Here is a 19,458-nt window from a genome sequence, read left to right on the forward strand (position 1 = left end):
GAGTGAACTCCCCACCACGCTCTCTAGGAAAATCTAGAAGCAGCGAGCTGGCTGTGACATAAACCTGCCAACACCTCGGCGGGCGCACAGTGAGTGGCAACGTGCCCAACACATGCCATCCCCCTGGGGAGCCGCGCTCCGGTCTGAACTGGAGGTGAAGCTTCCCTTCACCCAGGAGAGGCCACGGGGGCCTTATCTGGGGCCGGGCATCCGCTTCCTGAAACCCTACACCGTCTGTCCTGCCCCGCGATGCACCTGAACCCCGACACCGGCCCGGCCCCGCGCCGCCGCCTGCGCGCCCCCCGCGCCGGGCGTTACCTCCCAGGGCCTTGGCCACGGCGCCGTTGGGCCTCCCGCGGGCCCCCATGGGGCTGCCGTTCTGCTCCAGCCGCGCCGCCTTGGCCGGGGGCGGCCCCTTGACGTCGGGGCTGCCGCTGCGCCGGTCGGGGCTGTCCCGCAGGCACGGGCTCTCGCTCCGCCGCTCCATGCCGCTCCGGCTCGGAGACGAAGTGGCCGCCGGCGGGTCGCAATAAAGCGCGCGGGGACCTAGGGAGGGGGCGGGGGAGGGGCGGGGAGGGAGAGAAAAAGAGGGAGAACCGCTCACACACGTGATAGACGCTCAGGCCAGTGGCGGGGCGCCGCCACCCCGGCTTCCTCCCACGCCGCCCGCCCGCCCTGAGCCTCCCCGCCCCGCGCCCCGGAGCCCCCGCTGCGCCCCGCGGGCCGCGCCCCCGCCCCGCCGCTGCTTCCCGGGGCTCATCCCGTCCATCGGGGCCAGCGCCCAGGAGCAGCGGCGGCCGGCCCATCGGGGCAGACAGGTTGGCACACACCGTGCCCGACCGCCCGGGTGCGGGGCCTCGCCTTCGGGGTCTGGGGTGGTGGGAAAAGGGAACTTCACACACAGGCGCCCCCCGCTCGCTGGGGGATGGGGTGCGCACACGTCTATGGGAAACCGAAGGAACCCCGGGGTGAAGGCGCAGCTCCTGGCGGGCAGGAGCCCGAGGCCTGGCTGCGGGAGCCCCGGTCCCTGCCTTTTGCCTTGACCTCCTCGTCGGTCAGAGGCGCGCACACACTTTGCACAAGATCAGCCCTAGTTCCACCATCAGAAGCAGCCAGGAACATGGGGAGGTAACCCATAACCCAATCACCTTCCTCCCAAGGGCAGGGCTACGATGGTGGTTATGTTGGAACTTTCTGATCCTCATACGATCCTACGTGATTTTTTTTAAAAAGCTCTTCAGCATAAAATCCAAAAGCAAAAATAAATAAGAACAAAAAAATAAACTAAAAGCTTTTAAATTATGAGTGCAGCCAGGACTAGCCTTGGTCAACCCCCACGTCTAAATCTCTCCCAAAAAAAAGTTTTCCTCCGGGTCGCTGGACTGGCAGCGCTCCCCTCCGCAGGGAACCCACCGATATGGGCACCCCTGGATTTTGGGGGAGAAGGGCAGCGGAGGAGGAGGAGGAGGAGGAGGAGGAGGAGGAGGAGGGGAAGGAGGAGGAGGAGGAGAGACACCTGATGAAATGGCACCACACGGTCGCGACACCCCGGAGAAGCTGGAGCCGGAGCCGGCCCCGCGGAGCGCGCCGGGCGGACATCCTCTCTCGGGCGCTCCGGCCGGGAGACGCCGCTCTGCCCGGCTCCGCTCTGCCCGGCGGGGTGGCCGGGGCGATGAGGGGGGACCGGCCGGGCGCAGGGACGGAGCCCGGGGGCTGCGGCCAGAGGCTGCGCCCGCACCGGCTCGGCTCCCCCGGCCCCGGGCTGCGCGGCGGGAAGGGACGCGGAGCCGGGCGGGGGCTCCCCGGCGGCGGGCGCGGCAGGGAGCCGGGCGGGTACTTACTGCTCACGGTCTGCCTGCAGGGCGGCTGGCCGGCGCTCTGTCCATGGAGCAGAAGTAGCGAATCCAGGGTGGAAAGTTGCCGGGGCTCCGCTGCGCCGTGCCCTCCCGAGCTTCCTTCCGCTCCCCCGTGCCCCTCGCCTCCGCCCCGGGCCCCGGCGCGCGCGGCCCCGGGTCAGGGTGCCTTCTAGCGCGGAGCCGGCGGTTATGATGAGGATGATGATTGGGGGGAAGGAAGGGGAGGGGGAGGAGGGGACGGGAGGAGGGCTCCTCCGGGGGGGCGCCGAGCGAGCGGGGGAGGGGGCCGCAGAGGCGGGGAGGGGAGGGGAGGGGAGGCAGGAGAAGCCCTTCGCACCTCCGCACGGAGACCCGACCCGGAGAGAGCGGGCCGAGGACGGGAGGCGGCGGAGGCGGCCCGGGCTGCCGCTCCCCCGGGCTGCCGGCTCGCGAGGACCCGGTGCCCCCGGGAGCCGGGGCCGCGCCGCGCCGGAGGGACCGCGGCGGCCGCCCGCGCTGAGCTGTCACCTCCGGCCGCTCCGCTCCGGGCCGCCGCCGCCCGCCGCCGGAGCCAGACTCCCGGACCAGCCGCGGAGAGAGACAGGCGCGCGGAGAGGGAGATGGTTATTAGTTGCGTTGAGTCATCAGGCAAAGTGAGTCCTTTTGGGTTGTCCTCGGTTTCCGATTTCTCCCCCTCCCCCTCTCCGTCCCCAGATCCAGCGCCTTCCAAATAATAATTTGGGGCGGGGGCGGGGGACGTCTCGGGATGACTTCGGGATGGGGGCTGGGAGGGGGGAAAGATCTAATCCCGAGCCAGACGGGTCCTCCGCGGCGAGCGCGGGGAGTGGGGGGCGGGGAGGAGGGCCGGGGAGGTGGCCGGGGGAGGGGGGCCCCGCCTGGCAGGAAATTAAACATCAATCAATCAATCGCCGGGAGCCGAGCGACCCAGCGGCGGCCGGCGGGGCTGCGGCGGAGGTAGAGGGACCGGCGGGAGGCGGGCGGGAGGCCCGGGAGAGGGAGGAGGAGGAGGAGGAGGAGGAAGGGCAGAGGCGGCGGTGGGAAAGCCGGCGGCGGGGACCGCGCGCGCGGGGCGGCGGGGGCTGAGGACTGAGAACCGAGTGCCGCGCGAGCGGCGGGTGCTCCCGGGCGCTGGGGCCCGCGGTCTGCTGCTCCTCCTCCTCCTCCTCCTTCTCCTCCTCCTCCTCCTCCTCCTCCTTCTCCTCCTCCTCGCGGCGAGTCCGGGGTGCGGCTGCCTCTCCCAGCCCCAAGGCGCACTCGTCCCGGCGCGGAGGCGGCAGCGGCCGGGCTGGCGCTGGTGGCCCGGTCTCCCCGCGGAGGCGCAGACCGGCTCGCCGCCGGCGGTGGCCACGGCCGCCCGGGCTCCGGGTCCTGATCACTGCGCCGAGCACTTTCGACTTTGGAGATAGGAGGGCTATCGCCTCCTCCACCCACCGCCTCCGTCCACCACCCACCGCCTCCGCCCCTCGGAGCAACTTTTCTGGGTGCCCGCGAGCTCCCCGGCAGCGCGGAGCCGGCCGGCCGGGCCCGCCGCGCGCAGGGAAGGCCGCTGCGCCCTCAGAGCTGGCACGATCGCGGGTCCAGAACAATAGCGCGGGCGTCCCGAGCGGCAGGAGCGCTGGCACTGCCCGCCGAGCCGCGGGTGGCACTGGAGACAGAGCTGCGTGGGGGGCGCAGCGCCGGAGGCAGCCCTGGAAGAAGTCCCGGGGGTGCTCGCAGCGCCGGTGACATCTCGATCTATCGGTGCAGCCTGAGCCTCCCCCCGAAGGCCGTGCCGAGGTGGCAGCGAGGGCGACGGGGCCGCCTGTGCCCCGGGCTGCGGGGCTGGAACTCCGGGGACCGCCAGCGGCTCGGGCCCTGGGCTGCGAGTGCGGGCGCCGCTGGGCGGTGCGGACCCGGCCTCTCGGTTCCCAGGGGGCCGGGCGGGGGCGTCTGCAGCGGGTCCGGCGGAGCCGTCACTCTGCCCCAAACTTTTGCGGCTCGCCGCGGCGGCAGCCTCCCGCAGCCCGGCTCCGGCCGCCGCGCTCATTTAAGGTGGCACGGGCGTTCGCCGAGCCGGCGGGGCTCCGGCCGCGCTTTTGTCCCTGAGGTCCCGCTTGGGCGCGCAACCTCCTTAAGGAAAAGCACGTGGGCAGCAGCCGCGGCCCCCCGCCAGGTGCCCGGGGCGCCGGCTGACACTCGAGGGCCGGGTTTGGGGCGGGATGCATGGACGCGATCCCGCTGGCCTGGAAGCCGATGAAGACCCCCCCCCCCCCCATCAGCTGGCCGCACCTTCCTTCCCTCCAGCACCCCTCGGCTCTCTCTCATCCCCAGAACCCGAGGACTCCCCGCACCCAGCTGCCCAGGCCACCGGTCCCCCTTAAGAAGTGCTGGCTGTACGGCGGCGCCAGAGGGCCAAACTAAATTCGGTTTCGAGAAACGCTCTCGGGGTGATCCTGGAAAGGCTCCGCACCCGCGCACCCACCGCCGGGGAGTCTGGCTAGCCTAGTCCCGGGCCGTGCCGAGGTCCCCTCGTCGCACCACCCACCCGGTGGACGGCTTGCGCACGGTCATCCCCTAAAAAAGTAGGGGGAGAATCTGGAGCAGCAAGGACGGTGGAAGTGAAAGCTGCCCCGGGCCGGCCGGAGTCTGGGCGCCCAGATTCCGTAGAACCCCGCACCCAGGCGCCGCCCACCCCATTTCAAAGGAGCCCGAGGCGACTCCCGGGGCGTCCGGAGCCTAGCTGGGATGGGACGCCGGCTGAGCCCCAAACCTGCGGGGGAGCCACCCTGGGAGTTCCAGGCAGCGCTTTCTTTTCCCCATTTTTTTTATTTTATTCCTTAAATCCCACCCCAAACGCACCGGTTAGAGAAAACGCACCGTTCACGTCGGCGAGGAAAAAACAAAACAAAACAAAAAAACGTGGCTCCAGTAAATCTACTCGTGGTGGTAGCTGAGAGGGTGTGGGGGCTGCAAAGAAGCAAACTGTAAGTCCGATCCACAAACTTTCTTCTTTATATATCTTACCCCGGCGGCATGGGAAGGGGGTGTTGCAAAACCCAACCACCAAGGTCTGAGTTTGAGCCTGTTTTCAAAATGGTGAAAGGCGCGTTTCTATTTAACATCCCCAGGGCGACAATAACGCTGCTTCTTTCCTTACCTGGGTATTGAACTTCGGGGTCCGCCTCTGGATCAAGGTCCAGGAACTCTGAAGAATTGGTGATAGTAGGTCTTCAGTGCTTCTGGGGAGGAAAAGAAACGCAAGTGGTTTAGCCAGGATCGTTCCTGTCTGATTCGTCACTATTATTATATCTGATGATGCGAATGGTTGGAGCGATTCGATCTTAAGTCATTAATGAGCTATTTTATAAACGCCACTGTTTGAAGATCATTTACATTTTGCAAAGGATCACTTCCCTAACCCCACAGGCTTATGTCAACAGCATGATTACAGGACTTCAGTTACACTTTTATAAACAACGCGCGGCCTTATTGTTAATCGGTTAATATTTTATAAAGTGTAAATATTTTATTATGTTTTGAAGGGAGCTATTGATTCTAAATTATTAAACCCCCGAGAAGGGCGATTTAAATAAAGTATATAATTATGTACAATTAAATGTACATTGTGGCTGGTTTGTTTTCAGATTCCGCACCCTTTTAAATTCATTGCTTCCTCTTTATTAAAAGCAAACCTACTGCTTTTTCTTGTCCATTTTTTATATCATTTTGGGGGAAAAGAACTCCCAACTATGTTAAAATTACATTTAGCATAAAGGGAAATGTTGAATAGTACGAATTACTAACAGAAATGTATTTTGAACGTAGACTTATGTTTAGTAACGCATTTTACAAATATCTTTCGATTTAAATGAGAATTTTAAGAAGTTTTGTGATAGATGTCTGGTGTATTTTTTATTTCCCCCCTAGAGTTTTGTCCTTCATAAAGGCTTTTATGTTTCGAATTGCATAAGCTTTTATATAGAAACTGCACAGTTTTTTTTGTATTGATCTTATATCAATCCAAGTAAGCAATTATTTCCAGCATATTTAATTTTGACAATCAGAAATTTTAAATAACTTTTTTTGCCCTTAATTAGGATTTTCTGTTTCTTTTAGACAGTAAATAAATGATGACTCTACAAGTTTTGTTTGGTTTCGTTTCGTATTCCTCGAGTGGTTTATTTCCAAACGTTTTAAAAACAAAATCATACTCAAGAAAAAAAAATCTGTTTGTTACTTTTTTTAAAAAAAATTAATTTGACCCAAAATGCGTTTCTGTGCATTACCGGAGAGTTTGCTGCAGTAGCGCCCGCCCAGCACAGAGTTCCCATGGGGTGGGGGCATATCTCTCCCCTTGCTTCTCGCTGACATTTTGTCTGGAATGCACTCAGATTGTCCCTTCTCCCCCTACTCCCAATTATGTTCACATATCATTTAGTCAAAGGTCACCCATCTTTCATAATCCCTGAGATTTGTTATTTTAAAAATCAAGGGATCTTTTTTGCTGGGCTTGAATATGCATGTGTTTCCTTATGTCCCTGGTCTCCCCTTTTCTCTCTAGCTCTGCGCAGGCCTTCTCCTTTCTTTTGCAGCCTGCACTTTTAATGGCAACCCTTGATCTCTGTCTCTAGACACCTAGCGCCGGGTCCACCACTCTGGCCAACCTTCCTTCCCCAGTGCTAAGCTGGATGGCTTAGGCCCAACCGCCCCGGGAACAGGGTGCTGGTGCCATGCCTAGGAGTCAGCTCCCCGCTGGGCCACGCGGGCCTCTGCAGGTCCAGCATCCGTCCCCAACCCCTAGATTCCAGTCTGACCCCCCAGGCCAGGAGGCCCTGCTGGCCAGGCAGGCGCTGCCCCTTAGAGAACACAGGCAAGTTGGGCCGCATCACCCCAATGCCCACACCGCTCAGGAGGGGGAAACTGGGAGCCCTCAGCATCCAAACCCTTGGATGGTTCCTAGGTACCCACCCCAGCCTGCCTCTGCCACACTCCCACCCCCACTCACACACCACCCTCCCCGCCACCGGGCCCTGGTTTCACTGTGCTGGGGCCAGGAGGGGGTGGGCGGGCGGGAAGCCTTCATTCACGCGAAGCCAACACCAGCTCTGCAGCCAGTTTCCGCCGGGAACCGTCCTGAAGAGCGGGGCGACCCACATTTTGGAGGACCCACATGTTGGAGGACCCACATTTGGAGGACCGCTTCCCTGCGCAGGGCTGGGGCTGGCCATGGCCCGCGCCAAGCGGAGGAGGGCGGGTCCGGGGCCAGCAGGGCCCGGGGAGCAGGAGCCTGGGAGGCCGGTCGCCGAGGGTGGGCTCCAGCCAGCCGCTTCCCGGCCTCGCTCCGGGCTGTCTGGCGACTGGCCCGCGCGCAGGGGACAGGGGACACTTACTTTGTCTTCCGCACGCTCTCTCCGTTGGCATCGGAGCCGGACAAACCCCAGCCCGCGCCGGGCAGAGACAAATGACTCGGGTCCCGGGGCGGCGGGCGGCCGGGCGGGGGCGGAGCGGGGCGCAGCCGTCGGGCCGCCTAAGGTAGGGGCGGCGGAGGTGCCCCCATCCCCAAAGCAACCGGCCCTGCCGCCCGGACGGAGCCCAGTCGCAAGGAAGATGGCTAATTGGGAAGGAGGAAGAGCAACTAGCCGGAGTGAGACCAGAGGGCCCAGGATCCAGGAGGCAGAGGACCCTGGGAGGCCGGGAATAGGCCTGATGGGGCGCCCCTGGGCGGGAGGGACGCACGCGCAACGGCCCGGAGCTTGGGGTCCCCGGCGGAGGGGCGCAGAGCGCACGTCCGGGGTGAGCGATGCCGGCGGGAGGGAGAGAGGGAAGGGACGGGCTCCGGGCCCTGGAGGCCTCGGTTCCAAGGTGGGGATGCGCCTGCGGCCAGGGCCAGGGGCCCGGAGGCCGGGGAGGCGGAGTGCCCGCGGGCTCCGAGCCCTGCTCCGGGAATCGGGCCGCGGCCCCGGGACTGCGGATCGTGCAGCCTCTCCACCGGCCCGAGCTCCTAGCTGGGCCTCCTGCTGCAGCGGCGACCGGGAGGACCCCTGCCCCGCTCATCTAGTTTTTAAAACATAGAAATTCGACTTTAAAGGCCCGGGGGGACGGGACAAGGAGCCAGAAAACGAAACGCCCTAGGAGCCGCCGCGGCCTCCCCGCCCCACCCCGGGGCGAGGGGCTGGAGACGCGGGTCGCGCTCCAGCCCCGCCGGCCGCGCTTTCCGTGGGGAAGCACCGCGCCGGGTGGAGGAGGGCCGGTCCCCTCTTCGCTCCCCCAGGGCCCGAAGCGGCGGCGAAGATCCCCGAGGCCTGGACTCGTCCTCAAGGCCCCTCACCCCCGACCCCGGGGTCACCGCCGGGGTCCCGGGCTCCGCCGAGTCCTCCGCTCCCGACAGCGCCACCGCGTGGGCTGCGGCCGGGCCCTGCGCTCCCGCCGAGCCGCCGCGGCCGGAGCAGAGCCTCCCCGCCGCCCGGAGTCCGACCCGACGGGGATGCCGCGGGGGATGGGCGGGCCCCGGGCCCTGGATGCAGCCCGACCGGCCCACCAGAAAGTGCGATGCTGGGGCAGGAAATGCCATCCGCTCGCCCCAACCCCTCTTGCTAACAAGTACACCTGAGAGCTCCGGACCCCGGCTCCGCATCCGCGCCCCAAACGCGGCCAGCCTGCGGGGCGCAACCCGCAGGGACCAGAGAGCCAGGGAGCCCGAGCCGGCCTCGAACCGCGGCCCGGGAGCGGCCAGCCCGCCCCGGAGTCAAGGGCGGGGCATGTACTGGGACCCTGAGCGCACGGAGGCCCGTCTGTCTGTCTGTTCGGCGGCCGAAGCCCGTCCGCGGAGGCAGGGAGCCCGAAGACGCCCCGCCGGGTCTCTGGGTCTCCCCAGGCCCTTCTTGGTGGGTGGCAGCCCGATCCCCGGCTCGGCCCAGGCGGTGCCACAGCCGAGTCCAGGGCGCAGTCCCGAGGCGCGGGCCTCCGGACCCTGCGGCCACGCTCGGCTGCGCTGGGCACCACCGCTTCTGCCGGGCCCGGGCCGCATTGGGACTGCAGAGCCATGGCCTCGGGCTGAGAATACTCAGTGGGGAGATTGGGGGCTCATTTTAAATAAATTCAACTGTTCACATGGGCACCCCCCCCACACACACACACACATACATGGTCACATACAGCGACCCAGAAAGGTGCCCATTCACCTGGGGGCCTCCCCATAGCCAGATCCCCAGCCCCGCAGCGGCCTTGGCGCCTGAGCGGACCCTGCCCGGCGGCCACCGCAGGCGGGGCCTCGCCTTGTCCCCAGCCCACTGAGTCGGGCGCTCCCGCGCTCCGCAGCCCCAGGCCAGCTCACCCATGTCCTTGCCATCGGCGGTGACCCATTCGTTTCTAACGTCTAATCCACAGGCCTGGGGGGTGGGGGGCGGCCTGGCAGCCCGGCCAAGTGACTCACCTTCGCCTGCCGTGCCGCCTCTGCCCTGGTGCCCAGTACCAGTCATGCGTCTGCACCTCCAGGAGTCCACAGCGGTGCCCAGGGCGTCGCTCTTCCAGCCCCCGGGCTGATTTAAATAACTAATAAGCTGGGAGACATTTTACGAGAGGAACTTTTCCTTCTAGGATCAATAAAGCCTAGTAACCGGGTTTGTTGGTTACCTAAGCTCCAGTTTCCCCGTCTTTCTCTTCCTCCCTCTTCTCTCTCTCTCTCTTCCTCTCTCTCATTCAGAAGCAACATTTAAAAAAAAAATCGGCAACTGTGTGTGTGATTGTGTGTGGCCTGCAAGTGTGAGCGTGTGAAAGAAGTTTGTTTCACAAGCCCTTTGGCTGCCGAACAATCGTCCCTGTCACTCGGCAGGCAGGGGCGACGGAAAGGTGGGCTGCTGTTACCCCCCGGGAGAAAAGGTGACAACAATTCCAGGCTCCCTGGAAAAGTATGCCCTGGGGGGTCTGAGGGGGGCTCCCTGTGGGGGTGATAGAGACATGGGCAGGGACTCCCCAGTTCACATTGTGATTACCTTTCACTACCTAGATGTAGTCATAGTTCTTTTACTCAGTAGACACCTCTGCACTGCAACGAATTCCAGAGGTTTGCTTTTATTTTTCTAATCCTTTAGAAAGCGGTTTGTTTGTTTGTTTTTTGTCATCAACAATGTTTCCCCTGAGAAACCATACCTCAGTTTAAAAATAGAAAAGGCCATTCATGAAGGATTTCTGCAAGCAGCCCATTCGCTCCTGTCTGCAGAGTCCTGGAGCCTATGCACAATCTCCCTCCGAGATCTAAAGGCAATCTGAGCATCTCTGCCTCTCCGTCAGAGCGGGGTGCACATCTTTTTTTCTTAATTTCTGCTGTACGGAAGTAAACAAATCTTTTAAAGGACTTTCCGAAAGGCGTTATACGAAATTTCCCTTGTATTCTATACCGAGTACAACGTAGCTAGTGTTTGCCATGACCAAGCTAACGAAATGGAGAGTATTTCTAAGTCAGATTCTCGTTTGGGTCCGAAGCTAGTCGCTGAAAAGTGAGGAGAATTCAATGCGAACCCAGCGGGCGGGAAGGCAGTCTCACGGAGGTCCCAGGAGCGCGCCGAACTGGGCACTCAGACTTGGTGCTCACACACACACACACACACACACACACACAGAGCATGTCCTTTACACTGTCCACTGGAACATGGATGAGCTTTCTTTAGCACCCCTTGTCTGAGCCTGGGAGCCCCAAAGGGACCGGGGACTGCCTGCAGCCAGGTCACTTCCGGAAGCCCAGGTATTCCGGAATAGACCCAGCCCTTTGCCCAGGGCCCATGGAGAGCCCAGTCCTGCCCACCTCCTGGGCACCGCCACTTTCCCAGCCTCAAGGCAGCATCAAGGGCTAAGGGTACCAGAGAGCCTTACCCCCTCTCCCTTCTCTGAGATCGGCTCGCCAAAGGAGGACTCCGAGCTGTGAGTCACACTCCCGTTGCCTGCTTTCTCAAAGGCTTACAACCAACCTTCCTTCCCACCTGCTCCCCTGGCTCCTGCTCCCACCATCCTCCTCATTCACCCCCTCGCCAGGGTCCTGGCACACATGCTGGACACTCACTGTAGGACCCCCTTAACCCCTGAATTGGCCGCATGAAAGAAGAGTGCCCTGCTCTGCCCTCCCAGTGCCAGGAAGTGGAATACAGTGGCTGAGGCAGAGGAATGGATTGGGAAGAAAAGGGCAGAGCTGAGGACAGCCCAGCGGCTCTGCTATGTCCACCTCAGCCTCCCCCCAACCAACCGGGACCCCCAGTTCCTCCCCAGCTGCGACCCCCGAGGGGCTGCCCTGTGAACCCAGGCTCTGCCCCAGCTTTCCTGCACCCCCTGCCCTCTCCTGCCTTGGTTTCAGCTAAGCTGTTTTCTGAGGTCTTGGAAACCCCACTCTTCGCCTCCTTCACACTCCTTTAAAAAACAAAAAACAAACAGCGTCCCCCAGCCCGGCCTCTGCCAGGCCCCGTGCCTCCCCCAGAGCTCCCTGTGCAGGGGAGAGGAGATTTGTCTGTTTACAGCCGATTTAATTAAGACAGTTATGTGCCGTGAACTCTCCGGGCCCCAATCAATGCGTTCTGATTTGGAAAGTCAAATAGAATCACATCTTACACTTGTGCAGCCCCTGTTGGCCGGCGGGGCTGGGGACAGAGGCTGTTGTCCTTCTGTACCGCCCAGACCGGGTCTGAGAGGGCCCCGCAGAGCAGGTCGCCCTCCTTGTCCCCGGAGACCTCTGCTCGGCCTTCCCGCAACACCCAGGCCTTCCAGGGCAGGGTGTGTAAGGCTGAACCCCAGCACCCCACCCCCACCCCACCCCGTTTCCCTAAGCCAGGCATAGGAACCCGCTTCCCCAGCCCCAAGCTCTGCAGAGCTCCAGGCCCTAGTCCCCGTCCACCTGGCCCAAAGGCAGCCGTTTTAGCGGCAGAGAAAGCGGGAAAGCCAGCCTCTCCTTTCCCCCCTGTTGACTCCCCCCAGTAGCGTCCCCTCCTCACAACGCACACTCAGGTGCAGACTGCAGCAGAGCCTTTGCTAATTTGTCACATTGGAAAGGAAACCTCCGATCCGGGCGTCCAGGACTATGCTGACAGCAGCTCGCAGTGGGGGGGGGGGGGGGCAGCAGGTCTGAGAGTGGAGTCAGGGATAGAGACAGACCTTCTGACGTGCCCTCCTGGGCTTCCCTCCCTGGCAGCCTCTCTGTCCACTCTACCTCCCCTCACCTCCCTCTCCCACCTTCAGAAGCAACCCCTCCCTTCCCTGCCCTCAAGGAGTAGCTGGAGATGGTGCCAGGGACTCCCAGGTCCGTCGTCCCCCCCTGGGGCTGTCCCTTTGCTGGCAGTCCTGGCTGTGTGGCCTGCAGGCACCTACTACCCCTTCCTGCCCACTGTGGGCCTGGCCCTGGGAGGTCGCAGACCCACCACTGACTTCACCAACCATCTAGGTGACCCCTTGGTGTTCAGTAGACTTGGAATCCAACAAAAGTGCTTTATTATTTATTTTTTAAAGGAATCAGGGCTGTTGAAACATTCTGAGCAAGCCTGCGGTTGGGGAGGGGGGTGGTCCAGGAGTTGTCCTCATAGCTGCCCACCTTTGCTGTCACCAGGGTCTTGGTAGGGTTGGCATGGTGGGCCTTGCATGCTCCTGCTCTGGCATGCCCCCTCCCCCCCCAAAAAAAAGAGGCCTCCTGCAACAGGGGTCAGGAAGATTGGACTGGAGAGTCCCGATTCCATGGGGACTTTTGCATTAAAAAAAAAAGTTGTTTATTTCCTTGAAGGACTCAGCCCAGCACTAGAAGGTGCAGCGGCGGCCGCTGCCTGGGACTTGCCCCTCCCAGTGTGTCTGGCAGCGGAGGTGATGGTTGGCTTAGCTCTGGGAGGTACTGGGGCCTGGCCTAGAGAGCATTGGGCCAGGCACCTACCAGAGGCCCAGGCCCTGCGTGTGTGCAAACTGCCCGGGGGTGCGTGCCTGCGAGTGGGGGGCCGGCCTGGGGTGGCCTCACCCTCTCGCCCCAGGTGTGGACTCCGTGAAGGGGCCCACGGATCAGCTCCAGGGAGGGGTGGCAGGCCGGGGCGGGCAGGGCTGCTTGCAGCTGCTCAGCCGCCCCTCCCTCCCTCCTCCGAGGCCGAGGTGGCCTGGGAGCCCCGCCAGCACTCCCCGCAGGCAGGCAGGCAGGCTGAGCTGGGCCTGGCAATCTCTGCACTTTGTCATCACGCCCGAGTATTTGACATTCGCAATTATCTGCAAATACCCTGATCGGTTTGTATATGAAACACTTTTTTTCCTGCCTAAAGATTGGAATCTGGTAAGTTTCAGACAAGTGGTTTGCGGGAGGGGAGGGAGGGAGGTGACCCGGGGGACCGCGCTGAACCCTGCCAGCGCGGTGGGCGAGGACCAGGGATGGGTCTGCGGACCGCCGCCCCTCTCCCCCAGCCTGGAGAGGTCAGAAAGGGCCCGGGAGGGAGGCGACCCTGGGGCTCCCCTGGGAAAGCAGTGCCCCCTAATCCCTGGGAGGGGGAGCGGCAGGGAGAGGGGGAGCCCGCCAGAGACAAACCCTGGGGTTAAGCATCTTGATCAGCGGATGGGGCGCTGCCCCGCCTGGTTGCCTTCACTGTCAGTCAGTCACCTGCTCGGAGCGCGCAGGTTACCTGCTCCAGGCCCATCCTGAAGAGCCGCGGCCCCAGTAGCCAGGTCCCCTTGCCCCTGAATCAACGGAGGTCCCTGCGCCCCCTCTCCACCCCGAAAAGGTTCCTAAACCCAGGAGGGCGCGCCGGCCTCACGTCCTCACCTCCCGGGCGCTGCCTCGGGCCACCGGCCTGGGACAGCCCGCCCACGGAGAGGACCGCGGCGGCGGGACAGGGCGGGGAACGGCCCGGGACTGTCTGGTTTCTCCGTGGCCTGGGGAGCAGGATCCTGGCCCCTGGCTGAGCCGATGGGCCTGGGGCCCAGACACCGGGCGGCCAGACCCTGCCTGAGGGCAGGGGGCGAGCACACAGCCTGGGGGCCCCTCTCTGTCCCCACCGCCGGCCGCTCCGTGTCTGCTCGGTGTCTCTGTCTCCAAGGAGCTCAGCCTCTGCCCAGCAGCTTCAGAATCACCATCCCTCCTGTGTGGCCCACTCCTCACGCACCAAGCCGGCAGCTCAGGCCCTGGGCTGGGCGGGCTGTCACTCCTGTGGCCTGTCCCGGGGCAGTGGGGGCAGCAGGTGAGGGGGGGGGGTGCACCGTCTCCCCAGGAAACTGCGGGAGGGGAGGAGGGGGGCGCCTTTGGAAAGTGAACCTTCATGACAGCCCAGCCTTATCCTGCAAAGGGAGAGCGGGGAGCGGGCAGGGAGACCCCCAGCCCCTGCCCCCTCACCCTCTCCCAGTGCCCCGGGCAGGCCACAGTGCCCCGGGCAGGCCACACCGCGGGGATCCACAGATGCTGCTGGGAGTGCATCCCCACTCTTGGCTGCCGCTCAGCCCCGCGCGGCTTCGCCCCGGGGCGCCCTTGACCCAGGAGCGCCCCACGAAGGCAGAAAGGCAGCTGATCCCAGGCCGGGACTTCGCTCAGGCGCTTCCTGAGAGGAGGCCCGCAGGCCCGCCTTTCCCGCAAGGCCGGCCGGCCGCCCGGCTCCTCTCCAGGGTGCCTCCGGGCAGCCTGGGGTTTGGGTCTTGGCGGCAGATGCCCATCCAGGCCCTGAGCTGAGGCCGCTCCTCGGTGCCCGCGGGGGACAGGCCCAGCGGCTCCGGCGGCAGGGTTGGGGAGGGGGCAGGGTGACCTGGGTGGGTCGAGAGAAGCACGGGGACCCGTGGGGCGCCCTGCGCGGCCTCCAGGACAGACGGCCCTGGGCCTGTGAGAAGGGGCGAGGGCATGGGCCTGGGGCCAACCAAAGCTCCCACAGTATTTCCTGCTATTCCTCCGCGGCCATGTCTAGGTTAGAGAAACGGATGATGCTGCATTCCAGGGGTTCACCTTCCAGAAGATGCCCCCGAGATGGGGCAGGCCTGCCTGCGAACGCGGCTTCCCGGTGGCCGCCCTCCGGTACCCGGTGCCCCACCAGCTTCCTCGCCCGGGGACGCCAAGGGCAGGGCCCGCTCTGGCCAAAGCGATGGGGGTGCGCGGGGGGTGCGCATCGCCCAGGTCTGTCCCCCGCCACGCGCCCTCCCCGCCGCAGCGCCCGCCCAGCGCCCGGCCCTGGCACGTGCGCGCATCCCCGCTCCGAAACGCACTCGCCCCGCGTCTTTGGTCCCGAAAAGCTTTGCTTTGAGGGCGCCCTCAGCCCCCAGGCCCAGGAGGGGCGTCCTGGAGACGAGCGTAGGCGTGAGGGACCCTCTGCTCACCTGGGCTGGGGGCGCTCGCAGGCCCCCGTTAGCTGTCGGCTGCATCAGGGCCGGCGGGGGCCCAGTGGCTGCGCCCCGCGGAGGCGCTGGCTCTGTGTCCGGGCTTCCGCGGGCATCGGGGCCGGTGCGCGGCGCGGGCACCTGGGCGCTCGGGTCCCAGGCCAGGAAGGGGATGCGGGGTGGCCGGGCTGATCCCAGGCCGGGAAGGGGACGCGGGGTGGCCGGGCTGATCCCAGGCCGGGAAGGGGCGCGGGGTGGCCGGGCAGATCCCAGGCCAGGAAGGGGGTGCGGTGTGGCCGGGCTGAGCGCGGGTCCCAGGCCGCAGGGAAAGGGGCGCGGAATGGGTCAGGGATCGGCCTGACTTTGCTGGGAACTTAAGCGCCTCTGGACTCAGGGAGTGCGTGTGGGGCACCTCCTGGCTTTGGGCCTCGCATCTTTCCCTCCACCTCCTGCCCCCACCACCCCTCCCGCCCGAGGGCTCGGTTGGTTTACAGAGCTGCCCGTTCAGACGCTCAGATGTTTATTCGCAGCCAATTGTTTATGCGGGGAAATGCTCGTTCCCAGGGCCGCGAGCTTCCAGCCCGCGCTGGCCACCGAGCCGGTGGGGCTCACGGATTCCGCGCTGAGGCCGGCGGCGGGAGGCTGTGCCACCGGGACCGGCTCGGTGCTGCTCCGCTCGCCCGGCAGGGGGAGCAGCCGCGGGCGCAGGCCTGCCCGGTCCAGGTCTGGGCCAGCACTGCTGCCTGCTCACCCCAAGGGATGCGCAGCCCTGGGGCCTCCGACCTGCCCGCCAGGTGCTCCCGCAGGCAGAGGAAGGCACGCAGGGCCCAGCCCCCTCCTCATTCCTGGGTGTTTCACAGCAAAGAACACAGAGGAGACAGAATAGTTAAAATAATGTGTAGGTGAGGCGCCCTGTGCCCACATCCAATGGGAAGGAAAAACAAAACACAGGTAGGTATATACCGTGTTTCCCTAAAATAAGACATCCTCCGAAAATAAGACCTAGCGCAACTTTGGGGGGAAGAAATTAATATAAGACACTGTCTTATTTTCGGGGAAACAGGGTAGTTATATACAGTGATATATACACATATATAAACCCCCCCCCCCCGCATATTTTGAGCCTTATTTAATATTTTAGGTGGTCTAATTCCTTCTCGCTGTGTTTCCAAGCGGTTTATTTCCAGGCGCTTTAGCTGGTCTCGGCACAAAACAGGAGCGAGCGAGGGTGAGGCCTCCAGCTTTGCCCAGTCACAGCACCACAGGATTTCTTCCTTCCTTGGCTCCGTGGACTTCGTCCAGTAAGGGAGCCGATAGGATAGGACCGGCGTGGAGAACAGCCTTACTCCAGGGCTAAGGGGGACCCACCCCCCACCCCACAGGCCCAGGGTGGCTGCCCTTCGGTGCTGAGGGAGCAGATCGCTGGCCAGTTCTCCCACAGAGCCCAGCTTGCCAGCTCTCCCACAGAAATCTCTCCGAGGGCCCACAGCTCATCAGAGGTCTCCTAAGGCCCAGTCCTCAAAGTCCAGAGAGAAGAACAAAAGCAAAGAATTTCACGCTTAGAAGGAGACTTCGAAACCTAGGCTAGCAGCTGCAGTTTGCTGGTGAGGAACGGAATCAAGGCCAAGAATCACACTCCAGGTGAGACAGCACCTCAGCTCTCTTCCTGGGCCCTCAGTCCAGCAGTTTGGAGGACAGGGTATTAGAAATGAATTTTACTGTTGTCATTATCCTTGTAATTCCCACTTATTGAGAGTGTCCTCTTATTTAGGGTTATGTGTAAGACATATTCCCTTAATGATATTGTACAAACAAAATCTGCAAGGTCTGTGTGAAAAGAGTTATTACTGTTGGCTCAAGGGAGGATGAGTTTTAGAAATGAAGACACGGTACAGTGTGGAAGCATTTGAGGAAAGACTAAACACAAAGAGTTGTATCATTTTACCCCAACTTAAGAACATCGGGTATGTGCAAATATATAAGTGAATGAACAAAACAGAACATACCCGGGACTATGGTATTATAGCAGCATGCTTCCACATTGTGTAATTTCTCTAAAAAAAAAAAATCAGAGCTAACTGAGTGCATTTAAATGTTCATTTATAGATTTTTAAGTGTTGAATTCTGGCTTATTTTTAAGGACCAAGGTGACAGAATATAGACATTTTTGAATTAAATATTAAGGGATAAGAAAACACTCCCCACTGGCTTTGTCATAAACCCTGAGATACACATGACATTTTATCCTTCTCTCCATAATGATCCTCTTTTTTAATAAGATCAACAGAAACATTATTTACAAGGCCACTGCACCATCTTTACATCTCGTTCACCAAGGCAAAGAGATGCATCATCAAATGGAAATATCTCTTTCCGTAACTACTGTCTGATCTTTAGCAAATGGCGCTGTGATGTCACTGAAATGGGTATTGGACAAGATACCGATTGATTTATTGATTTCCCTTCTTCAAGTCCTTTGGGGACCGGGGAGAAGAAGGAAAAGCATAGGCTGGCTGAGATATGCAATACTTACTCTATCATACCCATGTAAGAATTATATTTGGCTGATCAAATTGACAATTCAGAAGCATTGCTTACAGAAATTCATAATGGAATGACATTGAAGCCACTCAACTGATCAACCTGCCTCTCCCCTACCCTGTCATCTTATTTGCCCTTCCAAAACACCCACAAAGTTTTCAGTTAACCTACAGACCGTGGGAGAAGGAAGAAGAGGAGGCTCAGGGGAAGGAAACAGAATGGCACTTTTACTTTCAAATACATAACCTCAGAAGTCCTTCTGGGAAGCCAAGAAGCCCGTGTTACTGCCCCCTGGCACTGGCTAAGGGTCTCACCAGGGTTCTCTGTGGTCCTCTGGGCAGGACTGACTGCCCACCTGGGGGGTCTCAGGGCTTTCTGTGGCCTAAACCTGTGATGGTTCACAGAGACTCATGGCAACGAAAATAAAATAATAAGGCTGCTCTGATTGTCCCTGGTTTTGTAGGAGAGGATTTCAAAGCCAGGATCCTTTCAGCCTCAATCACTGAACCGTTTTTTTGTTGTTGTTGTTTTGTTTTGGCTTTTTTTTTTTTTTTTTTTTTTTTTTTTTTTTTTTGAGGAGAAAGACTTTTAATCCAAGTCCTGTTAAAAAATGCCAACTAAACCGCCTGGAGAAACTTTACATTGTAACATCTGCCTAGAAATTACCACACACAACAGTATCTACAGCGAAGCTGAAAATATATGAATAAAAACAAACCTCAGACTTCCTCTCCCTTGGCACGCCGTATGGGTTAGCTGCATTGGAGAACAGGGGAGGTTGACTCTAATGCGTTCTCAACTCAACTGTGTGTCAGCGACTTTTCCCCCTACTCCAGGAAGAATGGAACACCGGAACTTCTGGAGCTTTCTGTGTATGTAGCTCACCCTTCGGGGTTGAGCACCCTGATCTGGGAAATTCCTGCTCAGTAAGGGGAGTGGGCTTTTCTGGTGTGGAAAGCTGGCTGAAGGATATGACAAAGAGAGCGTCTCTCTCCTGTCCCCCAGGTCCGGGTGTGCTTCCAGAACGTGAGGCTTATCTGACCCTAGTCATGGGCCCCCTGTTGAGGTTGGCCTGTAGACACTCTCTTCTCCAAGAGAGACTGGATGGGGTTGCCCGGGAATAAGGATCCGGAAGTTGCATGCACCCCACCCCTTCCCCTAGCCGTGAAGGAGATATTAGGTAGGGAAGTATGATGGAGAAGAAAGAATTGTGACCATTGAAGGAGGTACACCAGTGTGTGTTTGGAGCTGGGGGATGGGGTGGGGGGAGGAAAAAACTTTCTTTAAAAAAATAATTAATTTCTCTAAACAATAGCATCCATCTTCTGGCAATACTAACTTGAATGACTGTTTTTTTTTTAAAAAAGAATTCTTAACATTTCTGTAAGTAGGGAAGGGAAATGAAGCTTTGCGCTTCAGAATTACAGGCCTACAGATTGATTACCTTCTGTCCTCACCACCTACTAGCGGGGTAAACCCAGGGAGGCTGACTTACCGCTCTGAGCCTCATTTTTTCATACTTGTCAAATAGGCCTAATACCAACAGCCTTCGCCGAAAATCGCCAGGATGCAATGGGATACTACATGTGTGCCGCTGAAAAACAGTTCCTGGGACATAATGCAAACTTAGAAAGTGTTCGCTATATATTATGCTGTGGGAGCTGCTAATCGGCTGGGTTCTCTTTTTTAATTCATTATGCAAATCACTGAATGCAAACAAGGACTTAAAGGCCGATCACATTGTTCTCTTAGATTCTTTTTTTTTTTTTTTTTTGGCAAAATAGTG

General features: G+C 60.6%; 1 protein-coding gene across 2 annotated transcripts in view; it reads right to left on the reverse strand.

Moving 5' to 3' along the window:
* Nucleotides 1–19,458, reverse strand: part of SATB2 (SATB homeobox 2) — a 207,282-nt gene that overhangs the window by 162,823 nt on the left and 25,001 nt on the right. Inside the window, exons 2-3 of one of the 2 annotated variants that reach the window (XM_084893187.1) lie at nucleotides 4,993–5,074; nucleotides 319–546 (exon numbers count right to left, since the gene is read on the reverse strand). In XM_084893187.1, coding sequence (XP_084749313.1) covers nucleotides 319–487 — 169 coding nt within the window. In that variant the 5' untranslated portion in view covers nucleotides 488–546; nucleotides 4,993–5,074. Of the gene's footprint in view, nucleotides 1–318; nucleotides 547–1,841; nucleotides 1,990–4,992; nucleotides 5,075–19,458 lie in introns of those variants that run through there. The other variant, XM_084893186.1, reaches the window with a different exon arrangement.

Source organism: Pipistrellus hanaki (genome assembly GCF_964339955.1).
Source record: "Pipistrellus hanaki genome assembly, chromosome: 8".
Taxonomy (NCBI): domain Eukaryota; kingdom Metazoa; phylum Chordata; class Mammalia; order Chiroptera; family Vespertilionidae; genus Pipistrellus; species Pipistrellus hanaki.